The 25,945-nt window shown below is 36.2% G+C and overlaps 2 protein-coding genes across 4 annotated transcripts in view; one reads left to right on the top strand and one right to left on the bottom strand.

Annotated features, from left to right (window-relative positions):
• The first annotated feature begins 557 nt into the window (after nt 1-557).
• si:dkey-98f17.5 (uncharacterized protein LOC569123 homolog) lies at nt 558-14,346 on the top strand. Its single transcript, XM_056254752.1, has 12 exons — nt 558-711; nt 1,345-1,456; nt 1,835-1,928; nt 5,278-5,332; nt 8,489-8,629; nt 9,438-9,598; nt 9,905-10,003; nt 11,118-11,263; nt 11,391-11,562; nt 12,191-12,303; nt 12,890-12,977; nt 14,090-14,346. Exons 1-12 carry the CDS (start codon nt 597-599, stop codon nt 14,141-14,143), a joined length of 1,350 nt encoding a protein of 449 aa, XP_056110727.1. The 5' UTR covers nt 558-596; the 3' UTR covers nt 14,144-14,346.
• Nucleotides 14,347-16,751: 2,405 nt separating this feature from the next.
• Nucleotides 16,752-25,945, bottom strand: part of LOC130088111 (apoptosis-inducing factor 3) — a 42,311-nt gene continuing 33,117 nt past the window's right edge. For 2 of the 3 annotated variants that reach the window (XM_056254734.1, XM_056254736.1), the window contains 9 exons: nt 25,828-25,943; nt 24,644-24,715; nt 24,166-24,229; nt 20,231-20,307; nt 19,885-20,002; nt 19,675-19,773; nt 19,469-19,544; nt 17,796-17,900; nt 16,753-17,544 (listed from right to left, as the gene is read on the bottom strand). In XM_056254734.1, coding sequence (XP_056110709.1) covers nt 17,502-17,544; nt 17,796-17,900; nt 19,469-19,544; nt 19,675-19,773; nt 19,885-20,002; nt 20,231-20,307; nt 24,166-24,229; nt 24,644-24,715; nt 25,828-25,943 — 770 coding nt within the window. In that variant the 3' untranslated portion in view covers nt 16,753-17,501. Of the gene's footprint in view, nt 17,545-17,795; nt 17,901-19,468; nt 19,545-19,674; nt 19,774-19,884; nt 20,003-20,230; nt 20,308-24,165; nt 24,230-24,643; nt 24,716-25,827; nt 25,944-25,945 lie in introns of all 3 variants that reach the window. The other variant, XM_056254733.1, reaches the window with a different exon arrangement.

The raw sequence follows: 25,945 nt of genomic DNA, 5'->3' as shown, positions 1-25,945 counted from the left end.
GCCCCAAAGTCGATTCCTGCAGGTTGATCAGGTTCACAAGGTTAGACTCTGTTCAGAAGCTCCAAGCTCCAAAGGTCCTCTTTACTCTACATTGTGGCTATTATGTCCTCTCAAAGTATCCCTCGACCATGCATTACTGTGGTAATGGTAAATGTAATGATATGCTAAAGTGGAGTTACTGTTGCCGATGAGAGTAACCTGAAGGATTTCTTAAAGGGATAGTTCACCTAAAAATGAAAATTCTGTTATTTACATTTGTTCCAAACCTTTTTGAATTTATTTAATGTAAGTTAGGCCTAGTATGGTATTTCGTTTAAATTCGTGTTTTTTCTTAAATAAATATATACAAAAACAATTTAAACATATATTTTATTAACTAACTATTTAACTATTTTAAATACTAGTTAAAACTATTAAATATTTGTTTTTATATGTATGTACTTATTGTTTTAGCTGATTTGTGTAACTCAATTTTATCCGTTAGAGGGCGGCAAAGCTTTACATTTCTGACGTCTTCTAACGTTACATGTGTGCGACACTATTTTGGTTCCCCCGCGTTTGTTCCCGTGGAAAATCAGTCCTACCCACTTTCCAATATGTCAGGGTGTAAGAAGCCACGAGCTGTAGCAAATCCTCTGGAGTCAACCATTACAACACCGAGTGAAAGAATACTAAAAGAATGTCACACTTTATATATCGACAACGAGAACGGTAAATAACGCGCACACATTCGTATGTAAACACATGATGTTGCTGTTTTGTCTTTGATAAGATCAAAAACTATATGAAACACTAATGTGCAAATCAGCTTGAAAGTTCATCGTCCGAGACATGTAATGCTGTTAGTTATATTTATACTGTGTCCATTCAGAAGGCGGTGTCTAAAAACTGTCAACTGCCAACCTAGACAGTTTTGGACTTCATATGATGTATGACATGACTATAGGCAAAGCTCACCGGGTTTTGAGACAGTCATGTTGACCAGTTGTCTCTGCGTGTCACGGTACTGCAGATTATGGGTCAATAGTACAGTACAGTACAGTAATAGTACAGTAAATCGGTGATTATACAAGATCTTCAAGTTCATCGAAACTGAAAGGTCTTTTACGGGCATATACCACACAGTAACGTTATTCTATTTACAGTATACAGGTGCATGTTTGTATGCACATTAATCAAACACTCCCTCATGTGTGTGTGTATAGAAAGATAGATAGATAGATGTAATTGAATTTAATACTATGAAAAGTATTATAGTATTACCCTCTTTGTATCTTTAAATTGTTGTTGAGAAGTAATCAAGTACTGATAACGAAGCCCTTTTTGTATGGATGTTTTTGACAGGATTGGTGAAAATGGCAGAGAGTTTGGGAGTGAGACTGTTACCTCCTCGGAAAAAGATTATAGTTATGATCATGGGAAACCATTCTGCCGGAAAAAGCTCCTTCATTAACTGGTAATCAATCACACCTTTCACATAAAAAACACCTTATATCCCAAAGATTATACAGACAGACACATATTTTTTTTTATTGAGAATCACATTTTCTTTTCCCCATTATTGTTGTTATGTCTCAACATTAAGACAGTGATTCTCTACCTTAATGACTTCATTGTCCACAAAAAAAAATATTAAAAGGATTATTAATAAGGATAAGGATTTTAAAAATGTGTTTTACTCCCAATTCTACCCGATAAAATATTTTAGAGCTTGGCTAGAAACTAGAAAAATGTAGAACCACTGCATTAGGCCATATAGTTTTTTTCTTTTTAAATAAAAAATTACAAAAGAGGTTAAATAATATATGTAAATGGGGATAAAACTATCTTTCAGGTATGTGGAGGAGCACATACAGAAGACAGGTGTGGCCATAGAGACTCAAGGCTTTACGTTTATAACCAGTGGAAGAAAACGAGAGTCACTAACAGTAAGTACATCTACTTGCTCACCAGAAATTTAATTATTGCAAGAAAGCTGCTCAAGACGCACTGCACTCTTAACCTCCTTATATGTAGCAAGGAAAATGTTGTTTGCATTTGATTATTAGCGCACATATTTATCTGTTTAGTATAGTATAGTCACTTGAATTATTCTGCTCCTATGTAAGACCAACAGCAGGGCAGAGTAAACACATGACAAGAAAAAAACACTGATCATTGGATTTAATTCACACTTGGTTCCAGAATTAGTTTTTTATTTTTTTATTAATATTTTAAATGAGCTTTTATTTTTATATTTTTAGTATTTGTGTTAACTTTAGTTTCATTTTAGTCAATTCGTTATGTACTTTTTTTTTTTTTTTTTTTACATTTAGGTTTTTTATTTCAGTTTATTGCCAAGGCAGCATTTTATTATTTTCTCTTAATTTAAGATTTTCGACTGATACTTATATTTTATTTTATTTTATTTCAGCTTTATTTTTATTACCAGAAATGTTTTAAATAGTTTTAGTTTTAGTTAACGATAATAACCCTGCCATAGACATCACCAAATCTAACATTCATGGACATTTATATGTATTTAATACACAATCCATCTCCATATACCAGCAGAGGAGCATATATACAGAGGATATATATATATATATATATATATACACACATCTTCTATATGTGTGTTTTTGTATTCACTGCCATTACTTTGCCCTCCTGATTGTAATAAATATGGCGGATAAGTGGAAAGTCACATGACTGAAACAGATGATTTGTGAAAGTGCATTTGTGAAACGGTGCTGTTAATTGTGGCTGTATCCAAAATCTTAAAAATGCTGCCTTCAGAGAACACATTCCAAGGTAGGAAGGCATCAAGGCACAGTTTAAGTCACTTCTGTGTTGGATTCAAGGGAGAGACAGGAAGATTGCAGCTTGGTCCGAATCCAATGTTAGCATCACTTCCTGTCTCCTGAGATACCTTCATCTGATTGATTTTTGAACGCAGCATAGATGTATCCTTTGCTGCCTTCGATATCTCACAATCCTGTGCGTTCCTTTCTGTGACAGTTGATCTAAAAAATAAAGATGGCGTCAGAAAGTTGCAGTTGGTGGTCAGTTTGTGTGTAAATGTACGTTGTTGATCAATGTTTTCCACTTCTGATATTATTTCTTTCTAGCGAGAAATTACTATTGTACTAATTAAATAGTTATCACCAAAGCTCTCTTTATTTTGCTGTAGATCCTTAAACCGTTACTCTGCCTCAGACGTCTGTCAGAAATCAGTTTCTTAAGATGCCTTCATGGACAAACGCTGCCTGCAAAGTCATTGCCTGATAGGGCAGCGAGGCAACAAGTCTAAGATTTCAGACGCAGCCTGAGGCGATTAATAATGACTCATGGGTCAAATGTCGACACTGTTGTCATTAAGACCAGCTGCCAAAACCAAGCTCCAAAGAGATCAATCCAATGAAAACACATAAGCTGAACCTGTTTGAATGCATTTTTCGAAGCAGCTCTTCAAAAAACAACTTTAGTACTTATAGAGACATTATTTTTAAAGAAATTTTTGTTTGCTTTCAGCCACCAATAATAGTGTCATAGGCTCAGTCAGATTCATTTGATACATTTTGACATGTTTAAATCATGTTGAATCATTCAAATTCCTAAAATCAGAGCAAGAAAATCCTGCCCAATCCTGTTAGAGAAATAGAGTGAGAATTATGTCCTGTTCTCACTCTATTTCCCTCTCTAATGGCACAAGTCCAATAAACGTCATTGTGAGTAGATACAGACACCATCTCATTTTTTTTTTTTTTTTTTCAGCTGATTGAGGAGGAAATTCTTCAGAATGAATTGAAATATGGTCAAATATGTCAGACAAAGCTGAGAGCACTTCACTTGTAGCTGATTGTAGCATTATCAAAATAGCTAAAATATTATCCCGGCATAAGAGTTGAGTTGAAATCTGTAAAGCTTTCTGTGGAATTCTGCCGGTGTGAATTTCATTCGAGCTTACTAATAACTGACGTTCAGTGTGTGATGACGTCTGCGAAGGCTTGCATTTGTGTGCAGGGATATCCGCAGTTCAAACATCTCAGATGTACCAGTTAAAAACTGTTCAGATTAAGAACATAAGCTAGACCTACAGAAATGAACAAGAACAAATAAGATCTCTTTATATCTCTTTTACTTCTCCTAGAGAGAAAATATAGCTGTTAGTTGCTTAAGTAATCTTACATACACTACTGTTTAAAAGTTTATAGGGTCAGTACGTTTTTTTTTTTAAATTAATACTTTATTCAGTTGTTTTAAACCTCAAACTCAAAAGTATGAGTTTTTTTCTGTTGAAAACAAAAGAAGATATTTTGAAGAATGTTGGCAACCAAACAGTTTGACCCCATTGACCTCCATAGTATATATATATTTTTCTTTCATACTATGGAAGTCAATGGGGACCAGCAACTGTTTGGTTACCAACATTTTTTTTAAATATCTTCTTTTATGTTCAACAAAAAAAAAAAGAAGAAAAGAAACTCATACAGGTTTAGAACAACTCAAGGGTGTGTAAGTGATGATAGAATAAACATTTTTGGTGAACTATCCCTTTAATTTTATAGCTTTCGTTTATACTCTTTCTGCATATCAGTATTGGTCTCAGTTGTGTCTATTTATATTTCTCTTTAGGAACTGTAGGAGGAACATCTGAGATACTTAAAATACAACTTAGTTCTCCTTTAAATCTCCTGAGCCATAAAAGAGCAACCCATGAGCAATGCAATGTTCTTCTGATGGATGCAGATTATGGATCCAGTGTTAAGAAGGAAAGTATATATCTATACTTAGGATAGTATATATATATTAAGAAGGATAGTATATATATATTAAGCGAGAGCAAGAGGGAAAATTGTACATGCGTGCGTGTGGTGAAAGCGTACACAATATCACAGCTCAGTCAGTCAGTCGCTTGTTCTGGAAGCAGAGGGGTTGTCTTAAAGACACAGCGTCTTTTTTCCCTATCATATAGGGCTCTCCCTCTCTCTCTTTCCTTCTCCGTCTCTGTGAAGACGACCTCAACGTGAGTAATGTAATCGCGGTGAAGGAGTGATATGAAAGCATTATCAGCTCTTTACAGGAAGAGCCTACCAGCAGAACAGGAAGAGAGCTGCAGTGTGTCCGAGAGCATCACACCATCATCACCCAGCCTGCAGAGAGAGAGAGAGGGAGAGAGCGAGCGAGCAGGGAGCCTCCCTACAGTGGGCCTGGCTTTTGACTTCACACCACATACTCCTCTTTAAATGTGTCTTATCTTTTCTTTCTCAACATGTTTGCTTCTCTTCCTTACAGGGAAATGCAACGCTACACCTCTACCCACATTTCAGACCTCTACTGGAGTTCAAAGGTAGGATATTATAATCTCAGATTGATATTTAACTTTAACTCTGCTGTCAAAAGATTCATGTGCAGTATATTTAAACGTATTAAACAGAACGTTTAGGTTTAATCGGCATTATAGAGATGTTATGATTCATTTATCAAAATCCAATATCATCTCTTGGTATCAATATTTCAGCACCTTTAAATGTGATTTTTAGGGATTTCTGGTGATGTATGTTGCTCTGTTCATCATTTTGATTTACATTGCAATTCATTTTTGTAGTCTTGCACACCTGTATTTCTCTGTGCATACATCAAATATTCATATAAAGCGAATCTGAATATTTCGTCTGTTCCATGCGTATCGAATGTGAATAAATAACAACATAGGTGTTGTTGATGATTGCCGCATGGCAGCACAATTTAAAAAATAAAGAGAATTTTGGTCCATTAAACAGAAAACTCTTCAAATGTTTGTATTTCTCTTAAACTATTTTCCTCATTTATTGCTTCAAAATTAGACTGAGGTTGATGAAAATGTGTAGTCGAGGCAGGAGAGTTCACAGCTATGACTAACACCTCACACTGACTCATGCGAGCGTATGTACCCGAAACATAGCAACACATCTCATTCACATGCTCCTCGATAAACTCTGCTGACTTAACGCTTTTCACTGTGTATTTATGGAAGAGTCGGTTGGTGTAGGTGAGTGATCTTTGGGCGTGTCAGAGGGCATCACTGATCGTGCAGTTTTCCTTCAGTGGGCAGTGTGTGGTTCACCTGGTGCAGAGAACCAGAATGAGTCATTCACATTGACAATAGTGCAGCACTGGTGGGATACAGAGGGAGAAATGTCTTCCCACATTACTGCGACACAGAACATACGATCGACAGCACAAATATGAAATGAAAATGGCGTATTGTACAGCCATCACATATCACGAGCCTGATATTATGAGATGTTCTACTTGTAAAACATGCATGCGTCCTTCCATTTTCATGTACAATTCTTTTTTTTATTTAAAGTAAAAAAAAAAAAATCTGGTTATTTTTGTCTATATAAATCTCATTCTACTTTGTTTGAAGTTTTTAGCCAAGTTGAAGAGCATGAACATGTTTTTATGCGCTTGAGAACCTCCATAAGGTGTCGCAGTGAAGGTTTTGCTTGGCTTCAAACGTGTAAAACGTCTGCGTTGGTTGTTAGGGTGTGGGTTTGTGTCGGAAAGACTAATGAGATTTGCGATTGGTGCATTGTTTGGGTGTGGTTTGGGCCGGTTTGTCCTATCTCAATAAGTTTGATATTATCATTATGACTCGGGTCTCTCCGCAGCGTGGCTGCTTTGCAGTTTGGAGATGATGCTGCACTTTCTTGACCTTTGACATTTCCCCAGTGGACTAGATCCCTCAGTATCTCCTTGCACCTTTCAGAAGCAGTGTCAGCAAAGTGAGACCTCAGTTACCTTTTCACCTTTAAAAAGACTCAAAGATGATTATTGAGCTTATCACATGCACATGACTAAATCTGAAAGTTGAATGAAAGTTTGGGGTCAGCAAGATTCCATTTTTTTTTAAGAAATGAATGCTTTTATTCACATGGATGCATTAAATTGATCAAAAGTGAGGACATGTGAAGAATCCTGGAAAAAATGTATCATGGTTTACACAAAAATATTAAGCTGTTTTCAACATTGATAACAATAAGAAATGTTTCTTGAGCAGCAAATCAGCATATTAGAATGATTTCTGAAGGATCATGTGACACTTCAGTGAAAATTCAGTTTTGCATCACAGGAATAAATAACATTTTAAAACATTTAAAAATAGAAAACACTTATTTAAAATTGTAATAATATTTCACAATATTACAGTTTTTACTGAAGTTTTAAACAAATAAATGTAGCCTTGGTGAGCATTTCGGTATGAATTCAAGTATTTATTTCTCATTAAAAGCTAAATTATCTAGAAATATCCACATTAATTTCATAGCTAATACTCTTTCTGTATGTAAGTAATGGTCTCGTTTGTGTCTATTAATTTATATTTCTCTTCAGCCTGAAAATTCAATATAGCCATGATTACAATCATCAATTATACTTTAAAATACATTTTAAAATAGATATAAAATAGAAAAGTTATTTTAAATTGTTATAATAATTCACAATATTACCATTTATTTTTCATAAAATAAATGCTTCTTTTTTTGTGATCCCTTCTTTTAAAAATCTAGCTGACCTCATACTTTTGAATGGTAGTGTGTATGGTGGTGGAAAGAGAAATCATACACTTCATCATCTACATCCATTTTATATCTTTGTAGTCTTACTGTCTGGAAACATTTGTGTATTTTAGGAAGTTTAGAAGAAACATTGACTCTCTGTGATCTACCGTTTTACCAGAGAATTCCTGCAGATCTTGCTGCACACGTTTAAAACCGTTGAGAGAGAGAGAGAGATGGACAGACCGATTTGAGGGTGTGTTGGTGCACCTTTGGTGAATGTAGATGAGACGGAACAAATCGGGTTTGTGTGAGATCCTGCACACCTGCAGCCACTATAAAGAGCTTCAGTGTGAACCGCAGATGTGTTGTGAAAGGTAGCATAATGAGACATGATGTGTAGTTTCTATGCAGATTCAAGGATATCAGGTGTGATGTTACTTTGTCTAAACAATCTAACCTATGGTTTTCACCTGCCTGATGACAAAAAAACGGAATATTTTTGAGTAAAAACCACCCCAAAAACCTTAGCAATTGCATAAAATGTGCTAGAATCATTCAGAACATGTAAGCAACCATTGTGGCAATGACTTTTGCACGGTTGCAATCTTTAGAAAATGTGAACATTGTTGTTTTATCTTACATACTGCTCATGCTTTTGAAGTATTGGCCGGCTGGCGTTGCTTCACAGTCGTTCTTCACTGGCTAGCTTTATGTGGTTGTACCTTAAAGCTGCCAGTTGAAGAGCTGTTGTGTGTAACCATTACAACAGACCACCAGAGGGGGCGTGGTCAGGAAAGTGGGACGAATCAGATTTGAATGGCAATGAGTCAATAAGAATTCATCACTGTGTTTTAGTTTTGAAACAACTGTGCAGATTGTTACTCATAAAATCCACATGATGAAGCCATAAACGTTTCTAATTCCAGCGCAGCTTTATAAATGCCTGCAGTTGTATATTGTAGGTGTCACGGATTACCTGAGCGCTGAGATTTCCACCTCCAAGCAGAAGAAATTCAGCCTGGTGACGTTTGTGGACACTCCAGGGTTGGTGGATGGAGATATGGTGTACCCTTTTGATGTCAACAATGCCATCACCTCTTTTGGTAAGGCTGTGTCTCATCATTTTGGACAATTTTATCTTCTATAGGCTACTTTTAAAAGGAAACTTCTCGATGGTTTTACTCTTTTAATGAGCCGAGGCATTTTTTCTGTTAAGAGGAACTTCCTTTAATATTTATTTGGCTTTTAGACAACGCACTATTGAGTTGATAATGTTAACTAAAACTATTAAAAATCATTTTTGTTAATTGGAATAAAGCTGAATTAAAATATAAATAAAAATATTAGATGGGAAAATGTCAACTTAAAAAGGGTACATGCAAATTCAAACTGAAATAAATTAAGTTGAGGACTAAAAATATTCAAACTAAAAATGCAAGTTAATATTTTATAATAATAGGATATAAATGACTATAAATTAACTCTACCAATCAGAATCAAGTATACAAGAGCATCGTTAAGATGATTTAGGTCAGGAGCATTTAAAGTGTACAGTCTTTCTCGTACAAGACAATGGACCAATAAATATTGATGTAGCAAATTGGATTGTAGCAATTATATATTGTAGTAGCAAGTACCAAATACTGCCTCCAGGCTTGTGGCTTAAAAATTAAAGCTTTAAAAAGGACAAACCCTTCGATATCCCAACCCAACATCCTGTTTCTGAAGGGAATGTCAAGATAGGAAGGCACAGACTTGTCAAACCTTTTAAGATTGATTATCTTATTAAGCTGATGAGACAATATGTCAGTGCCATTTTGTTTGCTAATGCATTTGAGTGTGGTTTTATGTCCTGAGTTAAATCACACAACTGTTATTTTAATATAATTTCACATATCTGTGTGTATCCAGGTGAGCAGGCAGACCTCGTCTTCGTGTTTTTCGACCCGATGGGACAGGCGTTGTGCAAGCGCACACTGAACATCGTTGAGAAGCTGAGTGAGAAGTGTGGAGACAAACTGCGCTTTTACCTGAGCAAAGCTGACGAGGTTGGAAGAGAAACGGACAGACAGGTGTGTGTGTGTGTGTGCCTTCACTGCCCTTAAAGTCAATATGAAAATTCAAACCTGTTTTACTTCAGGAATCTGATATATTTATGTCTGCAATAAAATGCAGAATGGGATTTGATTTTACAGGAAGATGTATTAATAAAGTAAATAAGGTGATTTCAAATTTCATGTTGACTTCATCTTGCCATAATAATTTGTAGCCAAACAGGTGTTATTACAAATCTAATCTTCTGGGAGTTTCTATTCAACATGAACTCATCTTAAGGTCACATGTCTACGTCAGTTATACTGTTGTTTTTATTCCCACAGCGAGTGATGATGCAGATTGTCCAAGAGCTGTGCCGGAGACCTGGACTCAACAAATGTGGCTTTGAAATGCCCACGATATACATCCCCAACCCTCAAAAAGTAAGAAATGATGGTAACAGATTGGTTAAATGTCTATGGTTTCCCTCCTAGGACTGGAATCAGACATGAGTAATGGAAGCCTGCCCATGATGCACTGCTGTGTCAGAGGAAATGGATTTATGTCTCTCTGCAGCATTTACATTAATGAGTTCAGTCTGTCAACAGAGACTCTTAAAGAGAGTGAGACACTTTTCTTTCCTAGTAAGATTTCTTACTAAGTGATCTAACTAATATTTCAGGCAGCCTGTAATAAACTACCGTTCAAAAGTTTGGGGTCCCATTAATATTTATATTCAGCAAGAATGCATTAAATTGACAGTAAACACCTTTGATAAACACAAAGATTTCAATATCAAATAAACGCGGTTGATTTTAACTTTCTTTTCATGAAAAAGGATATTATGAAGCACCACAACTGTTTTCAACATTGATAATAATTAGATATGTTTCTTAAGCAGCAAATCAGCGTATTCAAATGATTTCTGAAGGATCATGTGACACTGAAGACTGGAGTAATGATGCTGACAATTCAGATTTGCATCACATGGAAAAAATTACATTTTAAAATATATTCAAATAGAAATGAGTTGTAATAATATTTCACAGTATTACTGTTATTATTGTAATTTCAGTGACTGTTCCAAAAACATAAAAAAATCCCCAAATGACCCGTAAACTTTTAAATGGTAGTGTATATTTGGTCTGCGATATCAGTCAGTTTGCCTAAGATATATAAAAAATGACGAAATTGGTGGAATTACTCTAATCACAAAATAACTTGTTGCACAAAATAATGTTATGAGCTGTTCGAATCCTCAAAATGATTCGTTTCTATATCAATACTCATGACGGCAAAATGCATTCACATGCGGCTTTGTTGGTAATGACAGCAAACTACTCCATTAATTCAGCTCTCGCAAAATGTTGGTTGTTACATTGCCTTGGCAACTGTAAACGGCCTGTAGTTATGATAAACAGCTATATTACTATATCAATAGTTTGTTTAGAACTTCTATAACACCCCTCAGCTCAGCACATGACTCTACTAGTATAGATTGCTGATATATAGTGAATATAAAATGATTTCAATTGATTTTGGTTTGTGTGTGTGCAGCCCAGCAGATGCATCAACCAGATTGATGAGGTGTGTGAGACCATTGAGAAGAGCATAAACCAGGCAGTGCAGAAAACACTTGACCAGCTGGAGAAAGACTGTAACCTGGTCATCTCTACCATCAACCATACACTGGAGCAGGACCGGTACACATCCATCCATCCATCATATCAATTCAATGAATTGAATTGAATTGAATATCATCTGTTCTATATCCTGACTCATATATACTCTAATATTCATCAGTTTCGCATGGATTTGTCTTTCCCTCAGGGTGAGTGCGAGCTGTAATAGAAGCAACCGTTTTAATTCATTCCTGTGCGCCGTTCTGGGGATCTTCCTTCCATCGCTCTTCATCCTCAGCTTCATCATCAGCACTTTCGCTCCCGAGGAACTGGACACTCTTGTAGGAGAGGGATTGGCTAAAACGCTCTACGTTTCCACAGTACGTACTCATTTTGATGTTTTCTGACATTTTGTTTAAAGGGATAGTACACCCAAAAATGAAAATGCTCTCGTCATTTACTCATGCTATCCCTGATGTATATGACTTTCTTTCTTCTGATAAACACAAACGAAGATTTTTAAGAAAATAATAGTCCGTATAATGCCATTGAACAAGTGCCACTCGTTTGACGCTCGAGAAACCACACACAGCGAGCGTGACGATAATCCACACAACCCCATTGGACGAATCAATGTCTTCTGAAGCAAAACGATTGATGTGTGTAAGAAAAACACTCATTTTATTAACTCTTTCCCTGCCATTGACAGAATTTTCCGTCATTCCTTGTTTTCACTGTTATGGGGGGGGGCTTTAAATGTTTAAATTATGTTGTTTTCTTACATAAACCTATCGTTTCGCTTCAGAAGACATTGATTCATTAATACTTCATCCAGAGATTGATTATTTTCCTAAAAATCTTGAATCTTGACTCCTGAAGAAAGTCATGTTCATCTGGGATGGCAGGAGGGTGAGTAAATGATGAGAGAATTTTCATTTTTGGTTGAATCTATCCCTTTAGGATTTATTTTTCTTCTGTTTGTGTGTGTGTGTGCTTGTGTTTTAATAGGGAATAGTGGTGTATCTGTGGGACTGGATTCCTGAAGACTGGCAGATATGGTTTGGGATCACCTTCGGCGCTCTGTGCTACTTCATGTTCTTTCTGGCCAAGTATTTTGCACGGTGAGCAAACTTGCCTCTAATCGTTTCTTTTTGTTGTCACTAGGGGGCACCATAACTCTGATATCATTCATATTATTGATTTATTTAGCACTTTATCCTTTGGCTATTTTGGAATATCATACTAACATTACTGTTTATTCAACAGTGCAACAGTATGCAATTTTTCTGTAGATATAGAATAGCCAGATACCTTATTATAGAACAGAGCATACAGCATGCAAAGAACATATCCCACAATGCAATGCATTCAACTTGACTTTCTTTCTGGGGCAACAAATGAAGTTTTTAACATCCTTTTCTCCACTTTCACAATGCAAAAAATATACTATTGGTTAAAAAATGCAAAATGACCAAATTTGTTTTCAAGATGTCAACTTGACAACACTTGTCAGCTACTTGCATATTATAGATCTTATTGTGAACAATTCATGTTTCATTTAAAAGTTTTTTTGACATAATATTTAGTCAAAACTGGATCTTTTGGTGAAAATGACAGACTTCTCTCTGGTGACGTATGCAGGACTTCTGAATCCCGTTTTTGTAATGGTCACTTGATGAGTTTAATGAATGCTCTGGTCTCCTTCAGTCAGGGCAGCAAGACGCTTACTAAGAGAGAGAAGAAGAAACTGGCGGAGTGCAGTGATTACATACAGGATGTCCTCAAATCCAAGAAGGTACGACATACTACATTAGCTTTGCTATTGATGTTTCGCTGTTCAACAAACCTAAAGTGGTTTGTTGATCTTCAAGTCGGGTTAGGTGATGTATTCAATATTCACCACTGTGAATATCAATATTACACTATTTATATGGCCATACAGTAGTCTCATAATCCTTCCTTGTGTTGATAATTACCATACTGTTCAAAAGTTTGAGGATCAGTAAGATATAGTAATATTTTTTTTCTATTTTAAATAAAAATCTGTTCTTTTGAACTTTCTAATCATCAAAGAATCCTGGGAAAAAAACATCATTGTTTTCATCATTGATAATAATAAGAAATGTTTATTGGGCATCAAATCAGCATATTAGAATGATTTCTGAGGAATCGTGTGACATTTTAAAATATATTCAAATAGAACAGTGATTTTCATTTGAAATAGAATTTCATTTTGTTTTTACTGCATTAGCTATGGTGAGTATAAGATACTTCTTTAAAAGTAATCATAAAATCTTACCAACCTCAAACTTTTACACATGAGTGTACAGTATGTTTTGATAAATAGTGTCTCTAATTTGAACTTCAGTAGCAAAACTGGCATGGTGATTCTTTTTTTAATTTTATTATTAATTCCACACTCTTTTTCATTTGCACTTTTCATGTATTAAAATATTAAGCAGCTATATATAATATATAGGTAAATATTGTTTTTTATACTATACTATACTGTACTGTATGATTAAATACTATTTAGAGAGATTTAGAGAAAAACTGTGCCTTGATTTTGATTCTATTTTACTTTTTGCACTAATGTTCCTATGAAAAAAATCAAATGGTTAATGGTTTTAAACCATTTAATATACAAATGTTGACATATACATTAAATATCACACAAATAATATAAAATGTTGTTACAATGACCTGCTGACAAGTGCCTAAAACCCCTCTGAAACCACCTGACCAGACCAGTCCAGACCAGCTAACCACTAGACTCCATGCTGGTTTTTCAGCAAGGATGTGAGAGTATCAAAAAAACAGCTTGCATTTGAAATGTAACCCTTTAGAAGGATTGCAGATGATGTTTATCTTCTTCTAATCTTGTAATATTTGTCATCTTTGTCTTAGCGGAAACTGTACGAGGAGTATCTTCGCCAGTGTGCTGCAGAATATGATTTCTGAAAGAAGCCGGAATGACAGCTGTTGGTCACATCAGAGTCGTCATAATAATTCATATAAAGCACATCCGTGTGTGTGTGTGTGTGTTAAAATACTGATGTAGTTTCATTGTTCTTTGTAGAGTGGTCAAAAAGTACCGACACTGTGTTAACGCGCTCATCGGATATGTCTGTGATTGGCTACAATGATCAACGCACGGGAGTGTTTGAAAGTGTCTTAAAAAACAAGTAGGCGTCTGTATCTGTGTAAGCATTGATGACGTATATTTACAACATGTTTTTGAAGCGCTGATCATTGTAGCCAATCACAGACATCCGGTGAGTACAGTGGCCAATCAGAGGCGTTTATGATTTTCACATTTTTTAAATTTCAGTACCGACTTGGTACCAAAGCCGGTACTTTTTTAAAACTCTAGTAACATTAATGATAAAAACAAATAGGTGCCTTTTCGTTAAATGTGAATAGTGTTGAACAAAATGTGATGTACAAACATGACCTCAGTATTCTCTTACACCAGCTAGTGTTTCTATTTGAAGCATTTTTTTTATAAACAGACCTAGAACTGTTTATTATCAGCATATGATGAGTCCATAAACGCTGATTATCATGAGACATTAGCCTGGTTTCTGCTGCCTTCTTTTGATCTCCAGGTGCACTGTGGGAGAAACCAAAGGTACGCTTAACCACCGAATTCAAACCTTATTCTCTCTTCTCAGTGTTTATAGTGACATTTCTACTTTTGATACGGTGTAACAGAAGAATTTCTCCCAGCAGCCACAGAAGAAGCACTCAGCTAACTTTAGGTCTTCCTGTCATACATGTATGTGAATGTACTGTTGCATGTTCATGTTTGTCTGTGTATTTTATGTGGTTTATATGTGATTTTCTAACGTTGTTTTGTAGTGGTTTTCAGGGGTTTGAAGTGATGCTGCCTACAAATGTTAAAATTGTAGCTATTTTTTAGGGCATTGTTTTATGAATACTATGAACTTGCATCAGTCAAACCATTTTTGGACTCGCTGGTTTTGAAGATGGATAATGACTGAGATTTGAACCGTCCATATATACAGGGTGGAATCACAAACTGATATATTTCTTTATTTTATTTTGTTTGGTTTTTCAGTTTATGTCAAATTGACATTTTATGTTAAATTGACATAAGAAAATGTCAATTTAAAGGGATAGTTCACCCCAAAATGAAAATCCTGTCGTCATTTACTCACCATCAAGTGTTTCCAAACCTGTAGGAATTTCTTTCTTCTTTTGAACTCAAAATATATTTTGAAGAACATGGGGTAACCAAACATTGACTTCCATAGTATGGAAAAAGCAAAATACTATGGAAGTCAATGGGGACCATAAACTGAAAGAAACTCTCAAGGTTTGGAACTTGAGGGTGAGTAAATTATGACAACATTTTCATTTTGGGGTGAACTATCCCTTTAAAAAACCATAGCACTTCCATGACTTTTAAAATAAAATGCCTTTACCTCAGTATTGCAAAAACGCCTTTCTTAGGGCTGCAATAATACTCATATTTCTTAATGTTTTCACAAATGGATATAATTTTGAATTCAACATTTAAATTAATGCTTTAAAATGTTTTTTATTTTAGGTATGCTGATTTTTTTTTAGCTGTCTTACAGAAAAAATGTCTTCTTTAAATTGACTCAACACTTTGTATTCTACTGTCTTATACTATAATAAATAGCTTGCTTGTGTAAGTATATTTGAAAGAACAAAAAGCAAAATAAAATGTTATAGCAACAAATTTATTCATCATTTTGTATTCCACCAGAACCTGTCCCATATGACTGAAACCTCCGATCCCTGAGTTAGTACCAAAGAAAAGCTATAGGAGGTCAGAGCTACAAGAAAAGCATTCGTTATTATTGCGCACAATCTAAAAATACAATCAACAATCAATCAGTCTGTCATCAATAAATCATTTTACGATTAGTCAAAAAATACAGGCCTCGACTTTTATAATACGAGCATTTCTATAGATAAAGTTATAGATTTAAATATTTGTCGTCTTGTGCAATTAACTATCAGGGCAACCACAGTTCCCATGAGCAAGAGGTATATTGTCATCGATAAAGGTCAGCGAGTGTTTCAGGCCAGTCCTGGTGCACGGGCTCATGCTTCAGTCAGAACATTCAAAATGACTGCATCGCTGTATTTCCATGGAGATTCTACTAGAAATTTGAACTTGAAATGCTTAATGGCTGGGAGCATTGAATAAAAGATAGATGAACTCTGTCAATAACATGTCCAGGTCATAGTTCACCGCTAAATCATATTATATTTTGAAATCATAAAATTCCATTTGAAGAAAAGTAAAAAAAAAATTTTTTTAAATCAATGTTATAATAGTAATAAATTAAACATTTCAGTAATGAGAATGTGGGGGGAAGTGTGCTGAATTATCATGAGAAAAAAAACATATCCCTCTAAATTCTCATTACTGAAATAATGAAAAATACTGAAATGTGTAAAACAGTATGTTTTATTTATTAATTATATATATATATATATTTATGACATTGTGAAAATGTCACAATGCAAAAAATATATATAAAGGTCCTAAAAATAGACTTCCTTTTCTTTTAAGCTATATATATGTTTTTTGATTATGGTCGCGTGATATTCTCCCAATTACCATGTAAATTGTGATATATGGTATCATATATTTGATTTATATTCATAGACATTGACATATGGACCTTGTTACCTTCCCTGAATAATAATCCCACGTTAAAATCCTTTGGGAAATTCTTAATGAAAACGAATGCCCTATGCATATGAATTATCATGCATCTGCTCTCTCTACATCTACAAACTGCCGCAGGCAAAGCTGCATGGGGCTGCATATTTCGATGAGAGCCAAACATCCCGTAGCCAGGCTAATCAGTAGCAGAGGTTCGGTAGAAAAAGTGCAGTCTTATTTTTTTGAATGTTTCTTCTGGTAACAGCTATATACAAAGTCGCACGTACAAAATAAAATATGATAATTCCCCTTAACGCCTCTCCTGTGTACAGGCAGATGCTTCATGCAAAAGCAGAGAGGCCCGAGTCGACCAATCCGCGAAAGAGAGAGAGAGAGAGAGAGCTGTCCTGTCTAGTACAGAGGGTAAAAACCAGGTATGGCTCATTTGTTAGCGCTGTGAATGAATCCAGGCCTGGAGAGGTTCCACCTCACGGGGACGACGTCCTCGGCACGGCCCAGGTGCTCGCTTTAGGACAGCATACGTCTCCCATGTAGTGTCCCACTTAACCAACTGCAGCTGCAGCACTAAGACTACGTCTGGTACAGGAGAACGTCCGAGTTTGGCAAGGAAAACACATAATGTGCACGTTCTCACTGTGAGCCTTTGTCTATCAGCCATGACATGTCTCCTGTCCTGCAGGGAATATAATACAATGCAGATTTTTAAAAACTGTCTTTTATAGCTAAGAATGATAAAATGCAAGGAGTTTGTGTCAGGGTTATCGTTACCTAAACTTAAAACTACTAAAAAAAACTATTGAAATAAGTATTAGATGAAAACCTTGTACTTGCTGCAAAAAGTGCCAGATTTCATGTGCTATGACATGTTTAAATCTTACTACATCTATAGTCAGTGTTTTCTGTGAAACTAGAAAATGTACTTACTCCACGTCACGTTTCCTAATCGTCTTTCCAGAGCGAAAGACTTCGGCAACCCGTGACACAATGGGGTCGTAGTTCATACTGGCCACGGCTACCACCTCCTCACTCCTGTAATCACGGTGGATTAAACACAGAACACTGAGCTTCAGCAGCTGAACACCGAGTATAACAAGAAGCGCTACAACAACAATAATAATATAGTTTCATATAAATGAATACCGTACCTGTCAAAAGTTTGAAAACATGTAAAAAAGTGTATGTTTTGGAAAGAAGTATCTTATGCTCAGCAAGGCTGAATTTATTTAATCAAAAATACAGTAAAAACAGTAATATTACAAAATATATTATTACAAATGAACTGTATTCTATTCGAATATATTTTCAAATGTAATTTAATACTCTTTTGCAAAGCTGAATTTTCAGCATCATTACTTCAGTGTCACATGATCCTTCAGAAATCATTCTAACATAATGATTTGCTGCTCAAGAGACATTTTTTTATGATTATCATTATTATCAATGTTTAAAACGGTTGTTCTGCTTAGTATTTTTGTGGGGGGGGGGGGGGGGGGTGATGTAAATATATATTAATCGATTTTAGAAAATAAGAATGCAGTTAAGATAGTAGATTATGTCAATCGTGCAGATGTCTAGAAAAATCACTTTGTGCTGATTAACATAGTGAGCAATAACCAAAACTAATAACAGAAATGACTGATTATTTAGTCCCTGCCACTCATTTTAATCGCAGGCTAAATCACACACATTTTTAGAAGTTTAGTGTGACTTGAAATTCAAGATAAATACAGTATAACGAATCAATAATGATTTCTGTGCAAAACTAGTGTGTAAGGTATTAAAGTCATGTTTTCTGATCAGTTGCATCAATGGATATCAGAATGAATGTCTAACAGCTGTCATTAATAATGATAAATGCCTTGATCAAATACACTTTGTAATTACAAATCATTATTATCGTTATTATTATAAATAATAATAATTTAAAAAAAATATACAAATATAAAACTTTATTTGTTTATATAATTTAATACAATAATAATAATAATTTTATTCAACTTAAATGTTAACAAACCAATAAAGAAATTAATTATAAATACAGTAATATTATTGTGCTGTGAAATAAAAAAATACATAATAATAATAAATTTAGATTTACTGACAGCTTGCCCCAGCACAAACCCTCTTTTGACATTGAAAAACTACTGTCAGGATTTCCTAGAGACACGCAGTGAAAAATTAGCGCTGAAAAGGCGTGAACAGGGTTAATTTTGTGGATGACGTTATTGCAAATGCAATTGTAGGAGTTTCCCTTTCAGATGCAAAATGTATAGGAGAAGAGTATTTAAATGAATCATGCAAGGTGATTTACTAAAGTTTTGTGCTTGTCAATTTTACTGGTATTTGCACCATTATTTACCGCCCCCAAAAAAGCATGTCTTAACCCAGACGCTAATTTGCGCTGCTCTTGGTAGATTGCGCTGGTCATTATGGAAATGATCCGGCTGCGTCTGTGTTCTTTATTTTCCGCGGCATCAGTGGATCACGCTCAGAACTTTCCACTCCCTTCGGCGCTTTTGTGGAATTGCGCTCATGCTAATTTGGACTGTTCAGTAAATCTTGCCCTTAATGATTTAATAAAAATCAAATAAACTCACTTTGTGTAGAATGCCACAAATTTCAGCTCATCCAAATCTCCCTGGATGACGACATCATCAAAGCCTTCTCCATAACCTTGACAACAAGATTTAAAGCACTTGAGATGCATCAAGGGAGCGCTGACGCTGAAACTACGTCAAACATTCACTGAGTCTAGTGTGTTCTTCATGAAGTGTATTTTTCAGTGCTAGAAGTTTGCACCTACCTGCATATCGTATGCTTTTCCCGAACATGGCTGTCCAGAAATAAGGCACCGTTTTAATATCTGAAGCCTTTCCCATCATGCTAAGGGCAGCCACTCTACCTGCAGTGGAAGATGGAAAAATGTCAAAATCTAGTTCTCCTTATGGTTGAATGAATGAAACATTATTTGGCATAAGCACATGAAAACATCCCAATGGGCTACAGGTCTTACCGTGTACATGAGCCATCTGCCAGTGGGGGATGTTCACCTTCTTATTGCTGCGTAGAGCTAGAGGAAACGTTACCACGTCACCCCCAGCGAAGACCCCATCGATGTTTGTCTGCATGGTCTGAAAGGGTTAAAGGTGTAATTTACACACTATTATGAGATTGTCCTTTGACTCATTATCATGTAATACTCAAGGTCATCGCACTAAAACAACAATTTATCACTGATACAGTAGAAATAAGTATGGGCAGATTAGCACAGCTTGGTAGTAGTTTGGTAACAGATGATTACATGTAGTAAGAGATGTACAGTAGATACAGTAACATGCAGTATTGCAGAATGACTGAACCTTATTGACTGGGATGAATCCTTTGGAGTCCATGTGCACTCCGCTCTGCTTCAGGAATGCTGTGGCTGGACCCGAGCCTAAACACACACACACACTTATAATCAGGACCCTGACACAAATATGTTTTTTTTTAATGTATTTTATAATCGTTTTACTGTTAAATCTGTTTAAAGCCTGGTTAACTGCAAGTTTTCATTGTGACAATTTGCTGTAACCCACATAGTTTTGACAACATGCCCCACTATAATGTGTTATGTATTTGTTTTCCTGGGTGGGCAATAATGGTTATAAAAAATAATATACATTACAAAGTTACTAGCCACTCTGCATTTTCACTGGCCACAATTATTTTGGAAAAACTGCCATATAGACATTTTTAATATTATCTCATAATTTTGCAGCCGGTATATTAGGCTGCTGTCGCTTTAAGACCTGACGCACGGACCCATTATACTGTTTTATATAGCCAATATATTTGTCTTTATGTGCGCGCACTTTGGGTGTGAGCACAAAATCTGCAGTAATGAGTAAAATAATGCCCTCGCCGAAATTCAAGCCCTGTAACACCAGCAATATTCATCTGGAGCAAATGAAACGAGTGAGTGAAGGGACGAGGCGATTGAAAAATGTACATTATCCCGCCAAACTGGCTAGTAGGAGTGACTGCAAAATCCACCCGCATTTGGCAGGTTGGCGGGTGTTAAAGGAGTGGTATAATTAGGGTTGGGTATCGTTTGGGTTTTATCCGATTCCAGTACCTACTCGGTATTTTTTAAACGGTTCCGGTGCTTAAACGGTTCTTAAATCGGTACTTAAGAAAATGAAACCGCACACACTTTATCAAAAAATAATACCCTTTAATTTACAGGGCCAAACTGGACACAATATTAACTTAAATCTTTAAACAATATAAATACAAGTAACATATGGTAATAATAAAACCAATATAAAATAAAAATTCATATTTACATAATATCAAATGAAACAATATTGTATCAAACAATGTAATAATACTGGAGATTAATAGAGATTACTAGCAGGCAGAGCTGCCAACTCTCACGCATTGACCGTGAGACTCACGCAAATGACCCTTTTCACACAGAAAAATCGCGGACAAAGAGGACACCGACAGACAAGGTTACTTTTGATATGGAACAAATCCACAGATGTCAGATTCTGTCAATATTTTTACGAGATTCACACAATAAATAACGTTTTTGGCTCTTTGAAATGTGACAGATCGCTGTAGCGCGTCAGTTCAAACGGCACGTGGTACAGCAGCCTACAAATCCACTGCTTCATAGCTACGCAGCGTTGAGTGAACCTATGAAAGAGAACATCTCTGGTTACTGGTGTAACATATCCCTCAATAGGGAACGGGACGCTGCCAAGCTCCTCGCGCTGCCGACCAGCTTCCTTTTTCGGCAGAGAAATCTGAGGAGCAGATGGCGCGCGCGCGCCAACATAGTATGACGACGTAAGTGCGTCGATGCGGCGCCCGCGCCATCAGCCAATGAATTGGCTTGATTCTATATGGGATTCAGACTATCGGCAGATCGGCACACCCAGAGGGCGTTCTGACACGTAATTTTACACGTGAAATGCAGCCAAACCTTGTGAGAAAGAGCGCGCATGCGAGGCAGAAGAAACTGTGCTCCAAACTGTGTAGCACACGCACGGCGGAGAGAGAGCGAGCGAGAGACCGTGTGTGTGTGTGTGTGCGCGCGTGTGTGCCTAATGAAGTTAGGCACCGAAATCAGGCACCGAAATTTTCGTTCTTATTCGGTCTGGTTACTACCGTTTACGTCGGAACCGGTTCCCTATTGGCACCGAGTTTCGGTACCCAACCCTACGCCCCTTTTCACAAGATGTAAAATAAGTCTCTGATGTCCCCAGAGTGTGTATGTGAAGTTTTAGCTCAAAATACCCCACAGATCATTTTTTACAGCATGTTAAAATTGTCCCCTTTTGAGGGTGAGCAAAAACGTGTTGTTTTTTGTGTGTCCCTTTAAATGCAAATGAGCTGCTGCTCCCAGCACAGAGGGCGGAGCTTCAAGAGCTTGTGTGTGTTAGCAGCTCCGATTACACGCAGACACACACTGAAATGTCAGAAACTGTTCTGCCTTTTATGTTTTAACTGGAGTCAGACAATGATGGAGAGACTCAAGAAGAAGTGACAAGAATGCAAAAGGACGTTTCTGAATGGTAAGTTGATGAATTTATGTTGCTGATCTTGAGTTAACTACCTTCAAGTCATTGATTAGCATATTCCTTCATAATAATCTATAGAATCGCTTGTGTGGGAACTGTTGTAACATGCTTACAGAGTGACATGCTATTGCATTTGTGTTACGTACTGTATTGCATGTGAAAAGACGGATGCGACAGCTTGAGCCGACTCACAGATGTGCTCTACTACAACAACTCTTCCTCTTCTCAACATGGACTACGTGTTTATGTAAATGTTAGGGTTAGTGATGTCACTAACCCGGAGAAATGTTGTGTAGTCCCTACCAGCCATTTGTTGAAGTCCTTAAAGGGTTAGTTCACCCAAAAATGAAAATTATGTCATTAATGACTCACCCTCATGTTGTTCCAAGCCCGTAAGACCGTTCATCTTCGGAACACAGTTTAAGATATTTTAGATTTAGTCCGAGAGCTTTCTGTCCCTCCATTGAAAATGTATGTGCGGTATACTGTCCTTGTCCAGAAAGTAAATAAAGACATCATCAAAGTAGTCCATGTGACATCAGTGGGTTAGTTAGAATGTTTTGAAGCATCGAAAATACATTTTGGTCCAAAAATAACAAAAACTACGACTTTATTCAGCATTGTATTGTCTTCCGTTTCTGTTGTCAATCCGCGTTCACGAGTCCCGCAGTGACGCTACTGACGTAAGACGCTGCTAACGTGTATCTGATGCGTCCGTGTATTCGGGTTCAAATAAATATGGCTGGGCAAAAAAATGCAAGTCTTCCTCTGTGTGGAAATCCTTAGACATGTTTGCGAAGATTGTTTTGTTTACAGCGTGCGTCTCCCTCAGACTGTAAACGAAGCTCGGGCGCACCAGATACACGTCAGCAGCGTCACTGAACGCGGATTGACAACAGAACCGGAAGAGAATACAATGCTGAATAAAGTCGTAGTTTTTGTTATTTTTGGACCAAAATGTATTTTCGATGCTTCAAAACATTCTAACTAACCCACTGATGTCACATGGACTACTTTGATGATGTCTGTATTTCCTTTCTGGACAAGGACAGTATATCGTACATACATTTTTAATGGAGGGACAGAAAGCTCTCGGACTGAATCTAAAATATCTTAAACTGTGTTCCGAAGATGAACGGAGGTCTTACGGGCTTGGAACGACATGAGGGTGAGTCATTAATGACATAATTTTCATTTTTGGGTGAACTAACCCTTTTAAAAAAACGATTTCTTTAAAAGCAAATATCTTCGTTTGCTTTGAACTTTGAGGTTATAACTTTGCAGATGTTGTTTATGGTCAAACAGCAACATCACACACTAACTAAAGTTAGAAAAGTGAAATCATAATCAACCACCCCTTTAATGTCAAGCCCTGTATATACAGTATATATATATATTAAAAGTTGATAATAATAAGAAATGTTTCTGAAGGATCATGTGACACTGAGGACTGGAGTAATGATCCTGAAAATTCAGCTTTGCATCACAGGAATAAATTACATTTTAATATATAATCAAACAGAAAAGAGCTATTTTAAATTGTAATAATATATCACAATATTACCGTTTTTACAGCCTTAGTGAGCATGAGAGACTTTTGAATTTGAAATTTTAACATTTTTATAATTTATATATTTTTATAGTCAAGACTACAATGGGACTTGCAACAGGAAATGAAGGGAGAGGGAAAAAAAATCCAGATTTCTGTAATTTCATTGACTCACCTATGCCAATAACACAGACGTCAGCTCTTAAGACTTTGCCACTTTTTAGAACCACTTCTTTTAACTATTGAAATAAAAGAAACAAAAATATTTCAATTTCACATTTATGTTCTTATAGTTGGCACTTCAGTCTGACTACTGTGACTTCAAATACAGCATACAAATCTCATTATTATTTCTTTAGAAAGACACATTTATCAAAAGTGTCATTTCATAACAGATCACAATCAGCTTAATCTCAATTATACATTTACTTCACTGGCTGTGTGCGTTCTCGTGTTATGAGTTCTTGTGTTTTAGCCCAGGGCCACTCCATTAATGCAATAGGTGTGTTAGTAAATATTCAAAGCTAAGCAGAGCCACTGTGAGAGCAAGTGTAATTAATCAATCTACAGGAACGAGAGAGAGAGAGAGAGGCAGAGAGACAGAGAGAGACCTACACTTCACTGAACTCCTGTTTCTCTCACTTTCATGATACCTGTCCATTATGCCCTCGCATCTCCCACACCTCGTTCAACATGTAGAACTTCACCCTGTTCAACTCGAACAGCTGAGTAGAGAACAAAAAGAAAAGAAAAATGCAATGAGGGAAATACTCCTTGAATATAATGTGGTTACAGCAAGGGATAAAATACAGTCAAGTGAGTCATTTCACCCTTTCAGAGTTTATTATGCAAGAAGAGAAAGACAACAGAGTGATATGAGATGCATTAAACAGCAATGTATGAAATTGATGGCGTGGGACAACAATCAGGTTAATAAAAGTTGAAAGTTATTATACACACTCAAAACACTGGCAAAAGTAATGATTTAAAATGTATTAATTTAAACATGCTTACCTTTGCTAAGCAAATACAACTGCTTTTCTATTCACTAAACTGTATTGTTTAAAACATTTTTAAAACAATTATTAAGCTTTCTAAGCTTTAAAGGTTCACAGCTTTTTTTAAAGCATATCTTCATATTTATCTGTTTGTTTAGTTAATTTCTGCTTTAAAATATACAGAATATAAGTGAATTCGATTTTTTTTATAAATAATATAGTTAGTTATAATATAGTGTTGCATTGTATAATGGGTATAATGCATCATTTACTTTCGACCCACGGCCCTCAATCAAGTTTGATTTTTGGGCATCTCTGATGCATCGTTTAAAGATTACTATAAATGCTTATTTACGTATACAAAGATTACTTAAGATGCTTAAATCTTAATACTATTATATGTCTAAATATTTAAATTTAATACTGTTTATACTGTATGCTTAAATCTTGATATTCTTCATATATATTACATATATATATATATATGTGGCGAGCAGGACGAGGTCGTGGGCCGTGGGAGAGTGGCGTGAGGCCGGTGGCGTGATTGATAATGAGGGACACCTGTGCGACGCACCGGTCTTGTATCTCTCACTGAGGAGCGGAAGCATAAAGGGGGTGTTTTGTTTTATTATATGTGACAGCAGTCGTCCGTGAGGGGCTGCTGTCTTTTACTTTCGTTTTGTACTTGTTTTATTTATTATTAAAATCTTAAAATGTTCGCAGGTTCCCGCCTCCTTCTTCCCACAACAAATGAACCGCGTTGCAATATACTGTATATTCAGTCTCTCTCTATATATATGGATGGATAGATACTGTAGATAAGATACATATTCTCTCACCTTCATCAAAGCTTTCCCCACTTTCTCCCCGAGAGCTTTCCGGAATGGCACGGCCTCTATGCCGATCACAGACACTGAGTGAGCTTTATCTGTGAGAGCTGCAGCCACCTCCATACCT

Source organism: Rhinichthys klamathensis, unplaced genomic scaffold, assembly GCF_029890125.1.
Source record: "Rhinichthys klamathensis goyatoka isolate OS25496 unplaced genomic scaffold, OSU_Roscu_1.1 h1tg000114l_1, whole genome shotgun sequence".
Taxonomy (NCBI): Eukaryota; Metazoa; Chordata; class Actinopteri; order Cypriniformes; family Leuciscidae; genus Rhinichthys; species Rhinichthys klamathensis.
The sequence above is the reverse complement of the archived record's forward strand: the minus strand, read 5'-3'. Positions and strand labels throughout refer to the sequence as shown.